The sequence below is a fragment of the Capra hircus genome, chromosome 22, assembly GCF_001704415.2.
Source record: "Capra hircus breed San Clemente chromosome 22, ASM170441v1, whole genome shotgun sequence".
NCBI lineage: Eukaryota > Metazoa > Chordata > Mammalia > Artiodactyla > Bovidae > Capra > Capra hircus.
The window spans coordinates 41,568,646-41,588,441 of record NC_030829.1 but is presented as its reverse complement, the minus strand read 5'-3'; the positions used below and the strand labels follow the sequence as shown (position 1 = coordinate 41,588,441).

Sequence of the window (19,796 nt, the reverse complement as noted above, 5' to 3'; positions counted from 1 at the left end):
GCTGCTTATAATATAAACACATTTACACAAGACCAGATGAAGCAGACAGTTCTAAAACAGAAAAACAGTGTAGAGAAGGGGCTCTTTATTTGGGGTCCATAGTCCCTGCAGAGATTTATTAACAGGGTTGTCAGATAAAAGACCCAGTTTAATTTGAATTTTAGATAACGAGTAATTCTGTTACTCAAAGTAGGCCCCAATACTCTTTATTAATATTGATACCTTTCAGAAGATGCCTGAACTCCTTAACATTGCATACAAACCTGAAAAGGAGATTAGCTATTGCTTTCTATCAGTCTCAAATCTGTGATCTCTCAGTAGTTAAACATCATTAATGTGAAGAGGTAATTCTCTTTCCCTGTGGCCTGATCTTCCTGACAGCCAAAGCTGAAGGGAAACAGAAAGAAAATTTACCAAACAGCTGCCAGGAGAGGTGTGTGTGCGCTAAGTCTCTCAGTAATGTCCAGCAGTCATGTCCAACTCTTTGCGACCCCATGGCTGTAGCCCGTGAGGCTCCTCTGCCCATGGGATTCTCCAGGCCAGGATACTGGAGTGGGTTGCCATGCCCTCCTCCAGGGGCTGAATCCAGGTCTCCCGCATTGCAGGCGGATTCTTGACCTTGTGAGCCTCCAGAGGAGACTCAGTGAAAGCAGAGCCTGCCTGAGCATGGCTGAGCTGGTTGTGAGCTCTAAGCTGCAAGCTTGAAACAGAAATCTGAGATTGGAGCCTAAGGGCAGTGTGACTTCCTGGGAGGGTTTGGACTTTTTATTTTTTTCTTAATTGGGGAATAATTGCTTTACAATATTGTGATGGTTTCTGCCATACATCAACATGAATTAGTCATAGGTATACATATGGTCCCTTCCCTCTTGAACCTCCCTCCCACCGCCCTAGATTGTCACAGAGCACCTGTTATATAGCAGCTTCTCAGTAGCTATCTATTTACACATGGGAATGCATATACTTCAATGCTACTCTATCAATTTGTCCCACCCTCTTAGGCCCCGTAGTGGGATGGCTGAGTCATATGGTAGTTTAATTCTTAGTTTTTTAAAGAGGTTTGCCTCAGAGACTATCTCCAGTTGCTTTGTAGAGACTGGATTGGAGAGGACAGAGGGGACAGGGGCCTGGGCAGGAAGGACAGGAACAGAGGGGAGACGCATAGAGAGGTGGCGTGGAAGTGAGACCCCACGGTTGGAATAAGTGCCTCCAGGGTCAGAGTCCTCCGCACTCCGGCTTTCACGTTTGTGCAGCCACCTTGGTGCCACAGGAAGTAGGCGGGGCTGCTTCCCCGCCCCCGACCCATGCTGGGCAACGAGCCCCATTTTCCTGGGAGGCGCCAGGAGGATCTGCTCGAAGTTGAAGTAATCTGCAGTCTTACCTGCGTCACTGAAAGTAGCCCCTCAGCGCTGCAGCCTCAGCCGCCATTTCCTCCTCTGACCGCCACAAGGCTGGGGAGTCTTGATCCTCTCTGTCGTGTTTCTCGAGCTTTGGAGAGAGAGAGAAAAAAAAAAAGACTCCTGTGGAATCTTCCTTTGGAACAATTATTGTGGGCCATCAGAAGAGCATTTCCAATTCAGCGGGTGGGGCACCTATCTTTTCATTGTATTACTTGCCTAAGAATCCCCCTGCAATGCAGGAGACCCAGGTTCGATCCCTGGGTTGGGAAGGTCCTCTGGAGAAGGGCATGGCAACCCACTCCAGGATTCTTGCCTGGAGAATCCCATGGACAGAGGAGCCTGGTGGGCTACAGTCCATGTGGTCGCAGAGAGTCGGACACGACTGAGGGACTAAGCACAATTACTTGCCGAAATCCGAACATGGGGAAGGGTTCTGTGTAAAAAACCCACATTTCTAACTTGTGTAACACAATAACTAGATTAGGCTACGCTGGGGGCAGTTCACAGCCTTGTAATGATCCACTGAGGTTGGCAGTGGTGGTCACAGAGGGGGCATCCTGCCATTAACCAAAACCCCCACCACCTTCTCAAACTATGCTTGGCCAGCATCATCCGTTCTCTTTACTTCCCAGGCCCTGAAGACACTGCGTTGGCCACCTTCTCACAATCATTTCCCAAGCTTGTCTGTGGTTAGCCCACCTTCTCTTCAGCTTCGCCTCTCTTATATGAGCTCTGAGCAGTTTTGCTCACTGAACCAAAATGGCCCAGGCTAATTGATGATGATAATAGAAGGGCCAGGCATAATGAGTAAGAAATAAGAGTTGCTGCTGCTGTGTAGTCGCTAAGTTGTGTCTGACTCTCTTGCCACCCATGGACTGCAGCCCACCAGAGTCCTCTGTCCATTGGATTTTCCAGGCATGAGTACTGGAGTGGGTTGCCATTTCCTACCTCAGAGGATCTTCCTAGATTCTTTACCAGTGAGTCACCTGGGAATTCTGAAGAAATAAGAGTACGTACATTAAAAGAGGATTCAAACCTGCAAATGGTAAAAAAAAAACAAACAAACAAACAAAAAAAAAACCCACTGAGGAAAGGAAATAAATAAGGAAGTATCAAAAAACACTTGGTCTTAGTCAAAAGAACCCTTTTAAAATCCTCTTCATGTACCTGTATTTATTAAAAATATATATATTTTGTGTATGTCTCAGGTTTACATAGTGAGTGAATAAAATTTCAGTTCTATCAGAGAGAGAGAGAGGGGATGCTGTCAGAATGTTCTTCATTAGAAGAGCTCAATTGCCCCTTAATCTCCTATGCAGTTTAGGTTTATTAACTAAATTTGTTATTCCTGTCTGTAACTGTAGACACTGTAAAATGCTGAGGGTATACATTTCTCCACAGGAGGCACAATGCGGTATTTCATGGTAAGTCATCTGAGGAGACTGGGGCCAGCTATTTAACAGCACCAATGATGGCTCATATTTATGATGCGAAGGGCTGTTTCTTCCTCTTCATGTATTATTTCCTTGTGCATCATTTCACTTCATTCTTACAATAGCCGATACACGAGGCAGGCACTACCTCGCTCCTTCAGTTCAGTTCAGTCACTCAGTCGTGTCTGACTCTTTGTGACCCCATGGACTGCAGCACGCCAGGCTTCCCTGTCCATCACCAACTCCTGGAGCTTGCTCAAACTCATGTCCACTGAGTCGGTGATGCTGACTCCTCCTTACCAGGGAAGAAACTGAACTCTGAGGAAGTTCAGTCACCTACCAGAGATCACCCAGCTAGGAGCAGTCGTGCTGGGGGGTGTTCCCCACAGTTTTTGCCTTTTTAAAACCTCTCCTGAGGAAGTGCAGCGCCACCAAAAAGCCAACAGTTCCACAGCTCCTGCCCCCTAGGTACCATGACCCAGAGGTTAGATCCTCCGACAAAGACTCTTACCGACTCGGGCAAGATGCACAATTAAAATAGCGGAGTTTGCAATCTAAGACCCCAGTCACTCCCACCCTAACCCAGAGACCCCCACCCCAGCAACTTGCAGCAAATGGAGAAATGTCCCCATTGTTTCAGAGCCAACTTTGATACAGAAGGAAAAACAGTGAGGGGACCTAGATGCTGGTGGGGTGAGTTTGAGCCTAAATGAGGTTCATTAGCATACACCCCAGCCATGAATGTTTATGAGGGTCATGGATCTTCTGCTCCATATCTGGCTGCCAGCACGCTGGTTTTACACTTTGCCACATAGATTTAATTTCCCTTCGTGGAAGAAAACCACATTAAGAAGTCATTTCCTTCCTCGCAGAGGCAGAGATGACGCAATGGCTACAGGCGAGTCAAACGGGATTGCTATTTTTCTCCTCAAGAACTAATTTTCATTTTGATGCTAGCTTTAGGTCGGTTATAAATCCATCTTGTAACTATTTCAGAAGGATGACAGAGAACAATGCAAAGCCCAGAAAATATGGCCTCCCCACTTCTGGTACTGCCGTCGGAAGACGGAGAAATTAAGCATTAAGTGGCGTCATCAAGGCAGATCGCACCAGATGAATCCAAATAATTTAGAGCCTGCAAACGGTAATGCCTCCTTGGTTATCAGGCTACCGTCTGTTATTGTCATATGCCTCCCAGATGGCAGCATCATGCCAATGCTTAGAAGTTGTTTATGGGAAATAGGAAATAAGTAAAACAAAAACTAATGGTATTTGCAAAGCTCTATGGTATACGGTTTTTAAAACCTAGGGGTTTCTAGTCCTAAAAGTCCCCGATGGAAGCATGTGGCTTTCTTCAGAACAGCCATGCTCAACCCTGGCTGCCCACAGGAATCACAGAGAGAACTTTAAAAACTACAGATGGTGGCTCTGCCCCAGGGGTTCAGGTTTAATTGGTCTAAGGGGACAGCGGTGGGGACTGTTTTCAAACCTCTCAGGAAATTCTCAGGTGCACTTGCAGTCAAGAAACAGTGTGTTTGGGAGAAGTTTGTGTGCACAGATAGAACCCATATATATTACAGAAAGAATATTATAAGCCCATTGCTTGTGACTCAACAGTATGGCGACTTTCCTTGGCAAACTCTGTTCTGGAACTGCCCTTTTTCTCTATCCAAGGATCGTCTGAGCCACAAGGCTCTTTTTCCAGCAACATCAGGATGCTGGTCTGGTGTGGGAGCTTTTGAATGCATGTAGAGTCTTCAGGAATAGGGAGCCTGGGAGAGGCCTGGTAGGCAAGCCTCATGTCCTGGAAGAGCTGCCTGGGTGACTTAGAAATGAATCGTGCTGTGGGTCAGAGTAAGGTTCTGTTTCCCCAAGCAGCCCAGCTGCCTGCTGGCTGGAAACCACTGCCTAGCTATCTAACAGATAAGCCCGAATCATGACTCTAAACAGCACCTCATCCAAAGGCACTATTTGCCTCAAGTGACCTTCAGTGGTGGAGGAGGGGATGGCAACCCATTCTAGTATTCTTGAGAATCCCATGGACAGAGGAACCCGGTGGGTTATAGTCCATGGGGTTGCAAAAAGTCAGACATGACTGAGCATGCATGTATCCGTGAGCTTTAATGGAGGGGTTTCACTTCAGAAGAACTTTCCAGGTTACCTTAGACCATCCAGAGGGAAAGGCAGTGACTACTTATTCATCCACCAGATACTTATGGTGTCCTTGCAATGCCAGGGCACAGCCCTCGCATGAATGCACCTACCCAGACTCTCTGCTGCCCTCATGTACCACCCAGGTGAGGAAGGCAAACACCAAACAGTTACTTACGGATGAGATGGGCATTACCACCTGAGAACAGTGCTGGGAGGGGCTCGCCTAGCCTGAAAGGCTTCTGAGAAGTGACTTAGTTTCACAAGGAAAGAAACAGACTGTTAGAATAAAGAGCGATGGTGGCAGCAGGGAGTGGTGATTACCCTAAGGAACATCCAGCAAGGGCTTTCCAAGAAGATGAGCTTAGGCCCAGACATGAACAATGAGAAGTGCAAGCTCTCTAACCTCTCTCTGCCTCAGCTTCCCCCTCTGTAAAAGTAGGGAAGAGGTCTTTATGCTGATGTGCATGACACATAGTAAAGGGTGTTGGGTGTTTGCGGCTGCTGCTACTATCATTATAGTTGTTGTTGTTATAAGCTGGATACACTGTCCCCTGACACTGACCAGTGATCAACCCACAGAGGTTGTCTCTATGCATAAGAGTACCTCTACTATCTTCATGGTTTTCCAGGGGCCTTGATCTTTTAAACCTTAACTACTGTGTGAAAGGATTAGCAGTCATCATCAGAATTAAAACTGAGCCAACTCATCTAATGAGACATTTAGGTCCGAGAAGGAAATTCAGCCCCTTCAGTCGTGAAATACTGGCAATAACCCCTTCCTCTCAGAGTGGTTGTAAGAAGCGAATGAAGTATTAATGGAGGCTCCTGACTGGTAAAGGTTAAGACCCTGGAGTGAAAGCATGTGGAGAAGGTCAAATGCAGTCACAATTACCCTGGGAAGATAGATGCCGGATTCAGCAAATAAAAGTACAGGGCATCCAGATAATTTGTTTTTAGTATAGCTCATGCACTATTTGGGACATACTGATACTAAAATATATTCAGAGTTTATCTGAAATTCAAATTTAACTGGACATCCTGTATTTTATCTGGCAGCTCATGTATTTTATCTGGCAACTCAGGGTCTCAGAGACCCCTTGGAAAGGTACACTTGGAATAGGAAATGCTTGGTTTTATTTCAGTTGTTCCCTAAACTGCCTAGCTGTGAATCCTGGAAAAGATAGAGAAGACTGTCCGAGGGAAGGTCAGATTCAAGCCTAGCATTTTATGCACTCTGGGGCTTATTATTATTTTTGCATGAAATGCAAAGGAAATTACCAGCACTGTTTAAATGGCAAAGTTCATCTGTTTTCATATGCATGGTTCACATTTTAACATCTCTGAAATCACAGCATGCCCTACCATCAATGGTCTGACATAATTACATTGGCAGTGTTTTTTTTTTTCTTATTAGTACATAAAATAACAGTTTGAATTAACTTCTTTCAAATACAGCGTCTTGGATTCAATGTCCTAGAGTTCCCCCTCTTGCCCCTCTGCAACGGGGCCACAGCATCAAATGATGAATACAATACCCTCAGCACCTAGGCTCCTGTAACACCTATGCCTTCCCTTATCTTTATGCAACAGCGAGACTTGAAACTTCTTTCAGAAGCATGGTTCTTTGGAGGAAGGCTCATGCCAAAAGTTACAAAGTTTGCAGAAACTTGAACCAAAGTCTTTATTCACATTCTACAGAGGGGTGTCTGTGAGGGCTCTGCGAAGTGAATTCTATTTCTATACAACTTGAAAAGAGGTTCAAGGAAAAAAAATGTATCTGCAGTCATCCTGCTTTATCTGCCTGAAATGATTTCTGGAGAAGGTAGTGTTAACAGGATTTCTGATTGAAGTGCAGATACGTGTCAACTTTGACACTGGGCTGCTTCCTGTCCTTTAAGTGTGTTCTCATGAGGCGTGAGGGGCAGTGATTAATTCCCTGACGTAATGCTCAAACTGCCTTGACTATTGACATCTTTATAGGTCCATAATGGAATACAGTAGGAGGAATGATTCACAGTAATTTAAATGTTTTCTTAGAATTTAGAACTAATCTGTCGTAGAATGCAGAAGTGTCTTCAGAGGGCAAATAATTTAAAACCACTCCTTAACGAAGCCAGTGGCTGAATACAAACTTGGGTGGTGGTCTAAAATTCATTAGTATCTTTCCTTGTCGTTTTATAAAACAATATGAAGAGCAGAGAAACCATTTCTTATGGTTGCTGGTTCTGTTTAGACAGGTGTTTATATTTATATAAACCTTGCAAGGAAAATAATTTCAGTGGGAAGTAAATCTTTGCTTATTTTTTAGATCTGATTCTCTATTACTGCTTTCAGTTTAGACAACAAGCATTTCTTGACCACATGATATATTCCAGGCACTGTTTTAGGTCTTATGAGAGTTATAAAAATGCAGGAGACAAAAATCTTTGCCTGCTGGAATCTTGCCACCCAACAGGGCAGAGAGATTCATACACACATCACTTAGTCCAAGTCAGTATGGTATAAACACTGGACCAGAAGTTCTCCCATAGTGCTTCAGGATATATGAAGGAGAGAGGAATTCTTTCTGGGGTAGGGTCTACAGTTGACTCTAAAAAAAGCAGGATTTGCCCTGGCTTCAAAGATGGTGATGGGATTCTAAGGACAAAGTTGCTTTGGGGAAAGGGAATAGCTTCAGAAAATGCAGGAGGCATTGGCCAGCTCTCTTGTAACTTGTGCCCATTGCCTGCTTCCCCATCCACTTGCACTGCTCTTTACTTCCTGACGAATCCTGCCCTGGCATCCTAGCCATGCTCACCCATCTGTCAAAGCGGCTGAGAGATCATGCACTCAGTTGACATTTTGTGAGGCCTTAGCATTCCATTGTTAAAAGATGGGACCCGCAGCCCAGTGTCCCAGAAGACGGCCTCCAGTCCTGCAGTTCAGAGCTGCACACAGGTTAGTATCCTATCAAGACAGATGTGTGTGCACATGCATGCCAGGTTGCTTTAGTTGTGTTCAACTGTGTGACCCCATGGACTGTAGCCCACCAGGCTCCTCTGTCCATGGGATTTCCCAGGCAAGAATCCTGGAGTAGTTGCCATTCCCTTCTCCAGGGGATCTTCCCAGCCCAGGGATCGAACGCATGTCTCTTATATCTCCTGCATTTTCCACTGAGCGCCACCTGGGAAGCCCTACTGAGATAGGTGCTCCATTCCTAATCACCTTCCTGTCTGCTGAGTAATCTAAGTTTCTGTCGGTACCAGCTTGCCCTGAAGATGGTACCAGTGTGACTTCTACCAGAATGAGAGGTGCCATCCAGCCTCTAGCTAGAATACAAGACTGCTTTGTGTGGATCTTACTTATTTGAGGCTTATCTCCCATTTATGATGTCATCTCAAATTTCCCTTTAAAGTAAATTTAAGTTACAAATGTGTTGATTTAGACAATGTATTAGGTAAAAACGTGGGAAATATGCCATAAAACATGGCACTAACCTCGGGAGATGGTCCAGAGGTGGGAGACGTGCTCGAAATCATGAAGCCTGGGCCTTTGAGAACATGCACTGGACACATGAGGTGGCTGTGTCTACTGAGTTGCACAGAAGGCATCAGAATGCGTTTTTTAAAAAATGATAGATGCTTAGAAGTCAAATGATATCATAGTATAAGAGGTCTGAGGAGAATCAGAGCATAGTGATGTGCAGGGGTGCTGGAGCTTTGGGCAAGGGGTTTGGAGCAAGGTCTCACGCAGAGGTGACGCTTCAGCTGAGACACAAGCAATGTGAGAGGTCCATGAAGCAACAGGGTGGGCAGACAGCAAGCTCAGAGCCTCGAGGGAAAAGGAAGCTTGGCATTTGGGTAACTGGCTAGAAGAGTGAGTGCAGGAGATAGCTGGTCCTTTACAGCTGGTGGGAATGGCTGGGGGGCGTGGATTTTATTTTTGGTGTGATACCAGTCACTCAGTCCTGTCCGATTCTTTGCAACGCCATGGACTGTAGCCTGCCAGGCTCCTCTGTCCATGGAGTTCTCCAGGAGAGAGTACTGGAGTGGGTTGCCATTTCCTTCTCCAGGGGATCTTCCTGACCCAGGGATCCAACCCAGGTCTCCTGCAATGCAGGTGGATTGTTTACCGTCTGTGCCACCGGGAAATTGATGAGAGGATGTTAAAGGTGTAGAAGCAGAGAATTAAAAGCACCGGAGTACCTTTTCATCGAGAGTAGCCTGGCTGGGGCCATCGAGGGAGACAAGCTAGTGTAGCAGCCAGAGAAGGGACGGCGGGAGCCGGGAGGAAGCGGTGAGGAGGCGGCGTGTGCAGAGTGCGCGCACTCGGCCTCTCCCTGCATGTGGACATTGACGTTTCCCTCTGGTGCTTCCTTCCTCTGGGCACTCTGTGAGGCACACATTGATCCTGGCTCCCCTGCTCACGGCTGCTCGGAACCAGCGTGAACATCACTCTGATTCTGCACATCTCTCTCTAAGCATACACTCCCCGAGGTCTCCAAGAACGCTTCCCTCCCCATCCAGATGGGCGCCAGGTAACAGTGCAGATCTGGATGCTGCTTCACTCTCTCTAGCCCTCATACACATACAGTCAGTGTGCAGACACTGAATAATCAGTGCTGGCTATTGAGCAGACCGTCACCGCTCTGGGCTTTCTTGGTGTCCAAATGAATCACCTCTTGCTTTCATTTGAGGCAAAAAAAAAAAAAAAATCGGTCTTGTGTCACCAAACTCTTACTGCCACGTGTACTTAGAACCCTGAGATCCTTCAGATAGCTACTTGTGCAAAACTACATTAATTTCATCCCTTTTGTCTCTTAATGGGAGGGATCCTGTAACTGTGGACCACACGCTAGATAACTGTAGCCACATTACCTCTGATTCCCTCTGTTCACTGCCGAGTTTCAAAGCCTAGGTCTTTGCTCTTTCTGGAGAGAAATTCTAGTCATCGATGGAGCATTCGTCATCTGATTAGTTGCCGGAGCTTTGACTTGAGTGTTAACGTGCTTGAGTAAAAGCAAAAGTTGCTTAAGTGCTGCCAATGGGGCCAAAATGCTGAAATAAGCTATTACATTAATTAATGGCATCCTACTTTCAGGCGTATAGAGTGTTGACGTTTAAGAATTTGTAACCCCCCAAAGTATTTATGAACTAGAAAATCACAGCAGTGGAAAATAATTATGCCAAACCACTGTACTATAACAGAATCCAATTGCTTATCCAATTATACATTAAAGTATCACGTTGTCAAGCTGATTACCAAAGCAGCAAATGAGACTGCCTGCATCACACTGGGGATGGGATACCATCAACCGACTAAACTGTGAGTGGTCTTCACAGCACCCCTCGCACCCACTAAACCTGCACTAACCAAGACAGGCAGTTCCGGTTTGCGAGAGTGCACACCCACCTACCGTCACACCATCACGTTACTTGGCAAGACATTGCAGTTTGCAGGTTTCCATAAGAAGCTTGTTAGGAACAGCCCAGCAAAAAGCAGCTGTGGCTCCAGGCCCTATGCAGAGTTGATTTCGATGAAAGCATCAGTGGGATCACTTCCTGTCAGGGGAAGGAGCAGTGAGGCCAACCCCAGGTGGGCATCTGAGAAGGGGTGGCTGACCCGGATCTGTCGCGCTGAATCGCAGCTGGCCGCCCATCTAGAGCTTCCTGACAATGTGACATCAGGGCCACTGAGTAACAGGACTCAGTGACGGGGCTGCAATGGAGCATGGGGGTTGCTACAGGGGGTCACTACATTTGAGAATCATCAGCTTAGACAGACTGAAGAAAGACTCTCTAAATTTCTGGAAATACTCCTTTAACCCTGTTGCAAGCATGGGTGATAAAGCAGTCCAAAAGAAAGCCAAAGTCGCAGACAGAGATCAGCCTCTGAGCTGGGGTCAGGATCCACCCAGAGGGGCCTCCCGGGGGGAGTTGTCTCCCAGGGGGCACGGTTTGTAGTAAATAATCACCAAGGCCTCACCCCAGGCTCCATGCTGTGTGTGCCTTCCTGGTTTTTTGTGAGAAGGAAATGGCCACCCACTCCAGTATTCTGGCCTGGAGAATCCCATGGACAGAGGAGCTGCTGGTAGGCTACAGTCCACGGGGTTGCGAAGAGTCAGACACGACTGAGTGCAAGAATGCAGGAAATTAGCCAAGTCACAGGGACTAGAGACGTCTATCAGTTTGATTGCCTCAGGCCTTCTGTTTCTAGAAACATGCTCACCAAGAAATGAAAAGCCCTCTATATGGGAGGTTTGTGATGAAGCAAACTGCGGAGACGGAAGCATTTATTCAAAAAGCAATTTCCTCAGCCGGTCATGTTCTATAAGCCTCCCCACCACCCCGCCCTGTGTTGAGGATATTGGTGTTTGAGCAGGAGTGTTCTCCCTTATTCCTAGAGTGATGTCAACCTGAGGTGCTCAGGATGAGGAAAGGGAAAAGGCAAAGCGTTAGTTTCTGGTTTTGCTTGAATCTCCTGAGCACTTCATTCGCTATTTGCTCCTGCTACAGTATGGCTTCTTTTTCCAAAGGCACCTTACAGAACCTTTAGCAGCGAGGTCTAGGCAAGACAACCATCCCCAAGGAGGGTGCTGAGCCAGGACACAACACACAAGCTAAGCCAACACACAACCAAAACCACACCGCCATACACACAGCCTCCGAATCCTGCTTAACACAGTGTACCTGGGGGCAGTAACTGGGACCTCAAAATAAAACCCATTCAGAGAAGCCGAGTTAGGTGAAGGGACTGTGGATCTTTCAAACACTGGAAGTTCATTTGTCTATAGAACTCATTCGATTATTCAACAAATAGTACTGTGTCTTCTACTTGTTGGCATGGTACATGGAGCCAGCACTGGTGAGCAGGCAGGGCAAGGCTGTGAGCATTCAGGAGGTTTACATTCCAGGACAGTAGGCAGGCAAATAGCAAGGAATCAAAGCTGTTAGAACCATGAGTGATGGGGTGATCGAGGAAGACTGCCTGGAGGAGGTGACAGGGAGGCTGAGCGTGATCAGCAAGTGCAGATCCCCAGGAAAGGCCAGAGGTGTCTGCATGGTCTCTGAACTGGCTGAAGGCCGAAGACTGAAGCCACGTATAGAAGTGCCCAAAGAGAGGGTAACAGAGGCAGGGATTGTCCCTCCCTGTGGGACCAGCTAAACAAGTGCTGGGAGAGAGAGGGGCTGGGTGACTCACTGGTCCCCTCACCCTTGTTCAGCACCTACTTCTAGCCTCAGAAGAGTAGTTATCGGGTGAAGGCGCAGGAAGTGCAGATGCGGACAGGTGAAGGAGGGGTGGCCAGCCTCTCCTCTGAGCCCAGGCAGTGCCGCTTCTGCCTTGATGTCTGCTCACAGGCTCGCCCCCTCCCGTTAGCATCAGGTCTTGCTAACTGGAAACCTTCCATGGAAAAGCAGGTGAGACGGAAGTTATTTGCATACGTGGTGACTAGCAGGGTAACAGCAAGGATGCAGGCTGACCTCGGAAACTCCTCTCCGAATGCCCAGCCTCTGTCCGGCAGAGCTGAAAGAACCCCCCCTAGCACCAGCGGCCAGGCGCCCGGCCCCGAGACTGCACATTAGCAGGTGAGAGGGGACTAATGGAGAATCTACATTCCAGGGGTGCTCCCCACTCCCCTGGATCGCTCATGCTTCTTTCTCTTTATAAGACAGTCGTCTGCCGCTGTACCCTCTGAAGCTGCTCTGCACCCCTTGGAAGTCACCTACCCTCTGTGACTAAGGAACCCACTCCTTTCTGATGCAGTGGTTCCAGCGCCCTTCAAAGAACCTGGTCCGTGTGTGTTGCACAAACAAATGAGGAGCCAGCCTCCTCCAAACACCTCTATTTCATTTAAAAACCTTCTTTAATGAAGACATAAAGCCTTGGATGTGGCTGAAATGCTAAGCCTAACAGGCATGACAACAGATCTTTGTCACAGAGGATTTCAAATGCATTAAAAAAAAAAAGAATACTTGAAATGAAAGAAATTGAGATGGGGGGCTCACTTGTTCATTTTCTACATTTTATAAGTGTCCGTAACTCAGAAATCAGCACAGACAATGGAGATATGAGGTGACTGCAAACACACAAACACAGCTTCGCCAGAGGGAAAATTAAAACACAATGCCAGGCTTGGGACTACTTTGAAGTATGACTAAAAGAGATATCTTCACCCTTTTCAGGTCCTTCTTGTGTATCTCGTGATTATTTATTACTGAGCTAATGAATAGGCACCACACACATGCACATACATATACAAAACTCCTGGGCTTGGCACATACACACAGATACAGACACAGATACACACACACGCAGAGATACACACACAGAGACACACACACAGATACACACAGAGATACACACACACAGAGACACACACACAGATACACACACACAGAGATACACACACAGATACACACACACAGATACACACAGAGAGAGATACACACACACAGATACACATACAGAGATACACACACAGATACACACACACACACAACCTAATTTTAAAATATTAGTATTTTTGATGTTCCCATTAAAGCTGAAAATATTATTGTTGGGAGTTATAACTTTATGTGTTAAAAAAAAACATAAAAATCTTTCAAGAGTCCTAATCTTTTAATTAATCTCACCTCAGTACTGCTCAAGGGTTTAAAGGAATTTATTTGGTTGGTTTTAAATGATAAAAGATCAAAACGCTTTAAAATAGCATCTTATACTTTCAGGTTATCTATTTAAAGGTCCAGAAACAAATATTTGAAAACAGCCTGATGCTAGAAGCAGGGTTTGAAACACATTTTAAAGCTCTCCAGTCTGCACGCCCATGTGACACGCCTTCAGCCACATTGAGTCCCGGGGCGGGCATGCCCGGGGCTGCATGTTCCGGGGATGACAGCTTACTGCTCTCTGACAGTCTGATCCCTGTTGACCAGGTGCGCTAGGAGACCATTCTTCCTCAGCTTGAGTCTAAACCTCCCTCCCTGCAACGTCTACTCGTGAGTCCTAACTTCAGCTCTTAGAATCACACCACACAAGATCAAGTTACCGTACAGATATTACTTCTAAGTACTGACAACTTAGAGCTATACCTAAATCTGGCAATATGGTGGACGGGAGAGAATATAAGCCTTCAGGAGGGCTCCAGCATTACCAGTGAGAGAACAGATCAGAGCAACATCTTTGGAAAACCATTTGCCATTGTCTCCGAAAGTTGACATCCATGATTCCCCAAAATCTGGCAGTACTATGTACCCAGGTGTGTACTTGAGAGAAATTCTTGTCCACGTACATAAGAATCTTCCAAGTAGCTCTGATTAAAACAGTGAAAGCCTGGACATGACCATTGCCATTCAGAACGTATGTGAATAAAATTCGATATACTCATGTGATGGAATATTGCTCAGTGATCAAAATAACTGCTGAATAGAGACAACTAGCCCATAGGGACTAAGCTTCATAACATACTATTAAGGAACAAAGGTAATTCGCCAAAGATAAGTATGATATTTTTTATAAACTTAAAAGTATGTATATTTAGTTGTCCTTTAGGAATGCACAGAGATGCCTAAAACGATGTAATAAGAAGTGAAGGGGTGCAACCATATGATTCAGGGTGATGGACGGATTAGTGTAGGAGAGCAAGTATGGGGTATAGATCTATCACGCAGTTAGATGAAGGACGTGGTAGATATTGACCATGGAATGCTGTTCAGTAATAAAAAAAGAACAAAATAATACCAATTTGCAGCAATGTGGATGGATCTAGAGATTGTTGTACTAAACGAAGAATGACAAAGACAAATATGATGTCACTTATATGTGGAATCTTAAAAAATGGTACAAATTAACTTATTTACAAAATAGAAATAGAGTCTATTGGTTTTCCCTACTTTCTTCAATTGAAGTCTGAATTTGGCAATAAGGAGTTCATGATCTGAGCCCAGTCAGCTACTGGTCTTATTTTTGCTGACTGTATAGAGCTTCTCCATCTTTAGCTGCAAAGATTATAATCTGATTTTGGTGTTGACCGTCTGGTGATGTCCATGTGTAGCGTCTTCTTTTGTGCTGTTGGAAGAGGGTGTTTGCTATGACCAGTGCGTTCTCTTTGCAGAACTCTATTAGCCTTTGTCCTGCTTCATTCTGTATTCCAAGGCCAAATTTGCCTGTTACTCCAGGGGTTTCTTGACTTCCTACTTTTGCATTCCAGTCCCCTATAATGAAAACCATACAGGCATGACCTAAATCAAATCCCTTATGATTATACAGTGGAAGTGAGAAATAGATTTAAAGGACTAGATCTGATAGACAGAGTGGCTGATGAACTATGGACGGAGGTTTGTGACATTGTACAGGAGACAGGGATCAAGACCATCCCCATGGAAAAGAAATGCAAAAAAGCAAAATGGCTGCCTGAGGAGGGCTTACAAATAGCTGTGAGTAGAAGAGAAGTGAAAAGTAAAGGAGAAAAGGAAAGTTATAAGCATGTGAATGCAGAGTTCCAAAGAATAGCAAGGAGAGATAAGAAAGCCTTCCTCAGTGATCAATGCAAAGAAATAGAGGAAAACAATAGAATGGGAAAGACTACAGATCTTCTCAAGAAAATTAGACACATCATGGGAACATTTCATGCAAAGATGGGCTTGATAAAGGACAGAAATTGTATGGACCTAACAGAAGCAGAAGATATTAAGAAGAGGTGGCAAGAATACACAGAAAACTGTACAAAAAAGATCTTCATGACCTAGATAATCACGATGGTGTGATCACTCACCTACAGCCAGACATCCTGGAATGTGAAGTCAAGTGGGCCTTAGAAAGCATCACTACGAACAAAGCTAGTGGAGGTGATGGAATTCCAGTTGAGTTATTTCAAATCCTGAAAGATGCTGCTGTGAAAGTGCTACACTCAATATGCCAGCACATTTGGAAAACTCAGCAGTGGCCACAGGACTGGAAAAGGTCAGTTTTCATTCCAATCCCAAAGAAAGGCAATGCCAAAGAATGCTCAAATTACCACACAATTGCACTCATCTCACATGCTAGTAAAGTAATGCTCAAAATTCTCCAAGCCAGGCTTCAGCAATATGTGAACCGTGAACTCCCTGATGTTCAAGCCGATTTTAGAAAAGGCAGAGGAACCAGAGATTAAATTGCCAACATCCATTGGATCATGGAAAAAGCAAGAGAGTTCCAGAAAGACATCTATTTCTGCTTTATTGACTATGCCAAAACCTTTGACTGTGTGGGTCACAATAAACTGTGGAAAATTCTGAAAGAGATGGGAATATCAGACCACCTGACTTGCCTCCTGAGAAACCTATATGCAGGTCAGGAAGCAATAGTTAGAACTGGACAGGGAACAACAGACTGATTCCAAATAGGAAAAGGAATACGTCAAGGCTGTATATTGTCACCCTGCCTATTTAACTTATATGCAGAGTATATCATGAGAAACGCTGGGCTGGAAGAAGCACAAGCTGGAATCAGGATTGCCGGGAGAAATATCAATAACCTCAGATATGCAGATGACACCACCCTTATGGCAGAAGTGAAGAGGAACTAAAAAAAAAAAGCCTCTTGATGAAAGTGAAAGTGGAGAGTGAAAAAGTTGGCTTAAAGCTCATCATTCAGAAAATGAAGATCATGGCATCTGGTCCCATCACTTCATGGGAAACAGATGGGGAAACAGTGGAAATAGTGTCAAACTTTATTTTCTGGGCTCCAAAATCACTGCAGATGGTGACTGCAGCCATGAAATTAAAAGGCACTTACTCCTTGGAAGAAAAGTTATGACCAACCTAGATAGCATATTCAAAAGCAGAGACATTACTTTGCCAACAAAGGTCCATCTGGTCAAGGCTATGATTTTTCCAGTGGTCATGTATGGATGTGAGAGTTGGACAGTGAAGAAAGCTGAGCACCAAAGAATTGATGCTTCTGAACTGTGGTGTTGGAGAAGACTCTTGAGAGTCCCATGGACTGCAAGGAGATCCAACCAGTCCATTCTAAAGGAGATCAGTCCTGGGTGTTCATTGGAAGGACTGATGTTAAAGCTGAAACTCCAATACTTTGGTTACCTCATGCGAAGAGTTGACTCATTGGAAAAGACTCTGATGCTGGGAGGGATTGGGGGCAGGAGGAGAAGGGGACGACAGAGGATGAGATGGCTGGATGGCATCACCAACTCGATGGACATGAGTTTGAGTAAACTCCTAGAGTTGGACAGGGAGGCCTGGCATGCTGCGATTCATGGGGTCGCAAAGTTGGACATGTCAGAGCAACTGAACTGAACTGAATGGGGGAAAAGTTAGTGAAAGTTAAGTTGCTCAGTCGTATCCGACTCTTTGCAACCCCATGGACTGTAGCTCACCAAGCTCCTCTGTCCATGGGATTCTCCAGGCAAGAATACTGGAGTGGGTTGCCATTTCCTTCTCCAGGGATCTTCCCGACCCAGGGATCGAACCCAGGTCTCCTGCATTGCAGGCAGACACTTTAAACTGAATGGGAGAGGTCAGGGATAAATTGGGAAACTGGAATTGACGTAAACACTACTATATATAAAATAGATAACTAATAAGAACCTAGTGTACAGCATAGGGAATTCTTACTAAGCGTTCTGTAATGACCTATATGGGAACAGAGTCTAAAAAAGAGTGGATATATGTGTAAGTGATGCACTTTGCTATACACCTGAAACTCACATAACGTTGTAAATCAAGAATAGCCCAACTGAAAAAACAAATAATGTATGCCTCAAATGCTGTGCTGCATTTTACTGCGTCACAGGCCAGAAGCAACCAAAACGTCCACAGGCAGATGGATGGATAAAGAAGATACAGTACATAGATACACAATGGCATATGACTCAGCTATAAAAGAGCGTGAAATAATGCCTTTGCCAGCAACATGCATAGACCTGGCGATGATCATCGTAATTGCAGGAAGTCAGATAGAGAAAGACAAATAGCCTAGGATATCACTTAGGGGTTGAACAGAAAAATCCGTATCAATGAACTTATCTACAAAGCAGAAACAGACTCATAGACTTAGAAAGGTAACTTCTGGACACCAAAGGGGAACGGTGGGGTGGAGGGAGGGATAAGTTAGGAGGTCAGGTTTACCATATTCACAGTAACACATGTCCAAGAGATAATCCGCAAGGACCTACTGGATAGCACAGGGCTCTCTACTCAGCAGTCTGTAATAACCCATGTGGGGAAAGAGTCTGACATGTATCTGTATCACTGAACCAGGTTGCTGAATACCCGAAATGCACTCCCCTTAGTAAATCAACTCTAGTCAAGTATAAGATAAAAATTAAATTTAAAAATAAAAGAAAGGCCAACAATATTCCCCTCAGACCGGGTGACCAGGGCTGCTTGCCCATCCCTGGAGCCTGAGCAGCCTTGGGTGCTAACGTGGGCTGAGGGAGGTGGGGAGGATGTGCCAGAAAAGGAGCCCCCCGCCTTGGACCTGGACTAACTGGTCCCCTGTGGATGGGACCCAGTCTCCAAATCCAGGCGGGCCCTCCTGGAGCTCACCCAAGCCTAGGGCACCCAAACAACAGTGGGCCTGCTGGGCAGGAAGAGCTTTGGCATGGTCCCTGGTCTCCAAGTCTCCTGGGGGTGGGGTTCCCACCGGCAGGCTCCTTCCAAAGAGTCTCCCCACCTAAGTACCACGGCAGCCTCAGCAGGGAAGTTTAGGGAGGACTTGGGATTTCTCTGGGGTGCAGGGGAAGGGCAAGACAGCATTAGATACAAGCCCTGGCACATTCCACTCTCTTCTACAACCCTGCAAGAGGACTTTGTCTGAGGCTCCAGTGCCTAAGGAACCCAAGTGGGGTATGAAAAGGGATGCCACCTTGTGGACATTTCCTATAATAACAACTTGAAAACGGGTGAAAGTCAAAGTGTTAGTAGCTCAGTGTGTCTGACTCTTTGCGATCCCATGGACCATGGACCATAGACCGCTAGGCTCCTCTGTCCATGAAATTCTCCAGGCAAGAATACTGGAGTGGGTTGCCATGCCCTTTTCCAGGGGATCTTCCCGACCCAGAGAGTGAAGCCCGGTCTCTTGCATTGTAGGCTGATTCTTTACGGATGAGACACGAGGTAATCCCCCGGTAATCAAAAAGCAATTCAAAAGAGGACTGACCTTCAAGAGGCCAATCTCAAGAGGTCAATTTAACTCACACTGTTGGTTTTTTTTCTTTTTGTTCTTGACATCACTAAATATCAGAGAACTGCAAATCCAAACTACAAAGACGTATCAACACACACCGTTCAGAATGGCCATTCTCCAAAGGACTACAGACAGTAAAAGTGGGAGAGGGTGTGGAACAAAGGGAATCCTCCTACTCTGTTTTTGGGAATGTAAATTGGTAACAGCCACGACGGAGAACACGAGGGAGCTTGGTTAAAATTTAAAAACTGAGCTACTACAGGATCTGGCATTCTCACCCCTGGGCCTCTACATGGAGAAACTGTGCTTCTAAAAGGCACAGGCACCCTGATGTTCAGTGCAGCACTAGCTACATTAGCCACGGCTTGGACGCAGCCAAAGTGTCCATCAGCAGACGGATAAAGACCATGTGGTATACACACACACACACACACACACACACACAGGCTGCCTATTCTTTATCCTGTCGTATATATAAACCACATCTTCTTTATTCATTTGCCAGGACAGGGAGGCCTGGTGGGTTACAGTCCATGGGGTCACAAAGAGTCTGACACAACTGGGGAACTGAACAATAACAACTATATCTGTATCTATACACACACACACATATATATATATGGAATGTGACTCGGCCGTAAAACACAGT

The 19,796-nt window shown here is 45.6% G+C and overlaps 1 protein-coding gene across 5 annotated transcripts in view; it reads right to left on the bottom strand.

Annotated features, from left to right (window-relative positions):
- FHIT (fragile histidine triad) overlaps nucleotides 1-19,796 on the bottom strand; it is a 1,556,965-nt gene that overhangs the window by 28,036 nt on the left and 1,509,133 nt on the right. For all 5 annotated transcript variants that reach the window (XM_005695769.3, XM_018038276.1, XM_018038275.1 and 2 more), the window contains one exon: nucleotides 1,382-1,488. In XM_005695769.3, the coding sequence (XP_005695826.1) occupies nucleotides 1,387-1,488 (102 nt within the window). In that variant the 3' untranslated portion in view covers nucleotides 1,382-1,386. The remainder of the gene's footprint in view (nucleotides 1-1,381; nucleotides 1,489-19,796) is intronic.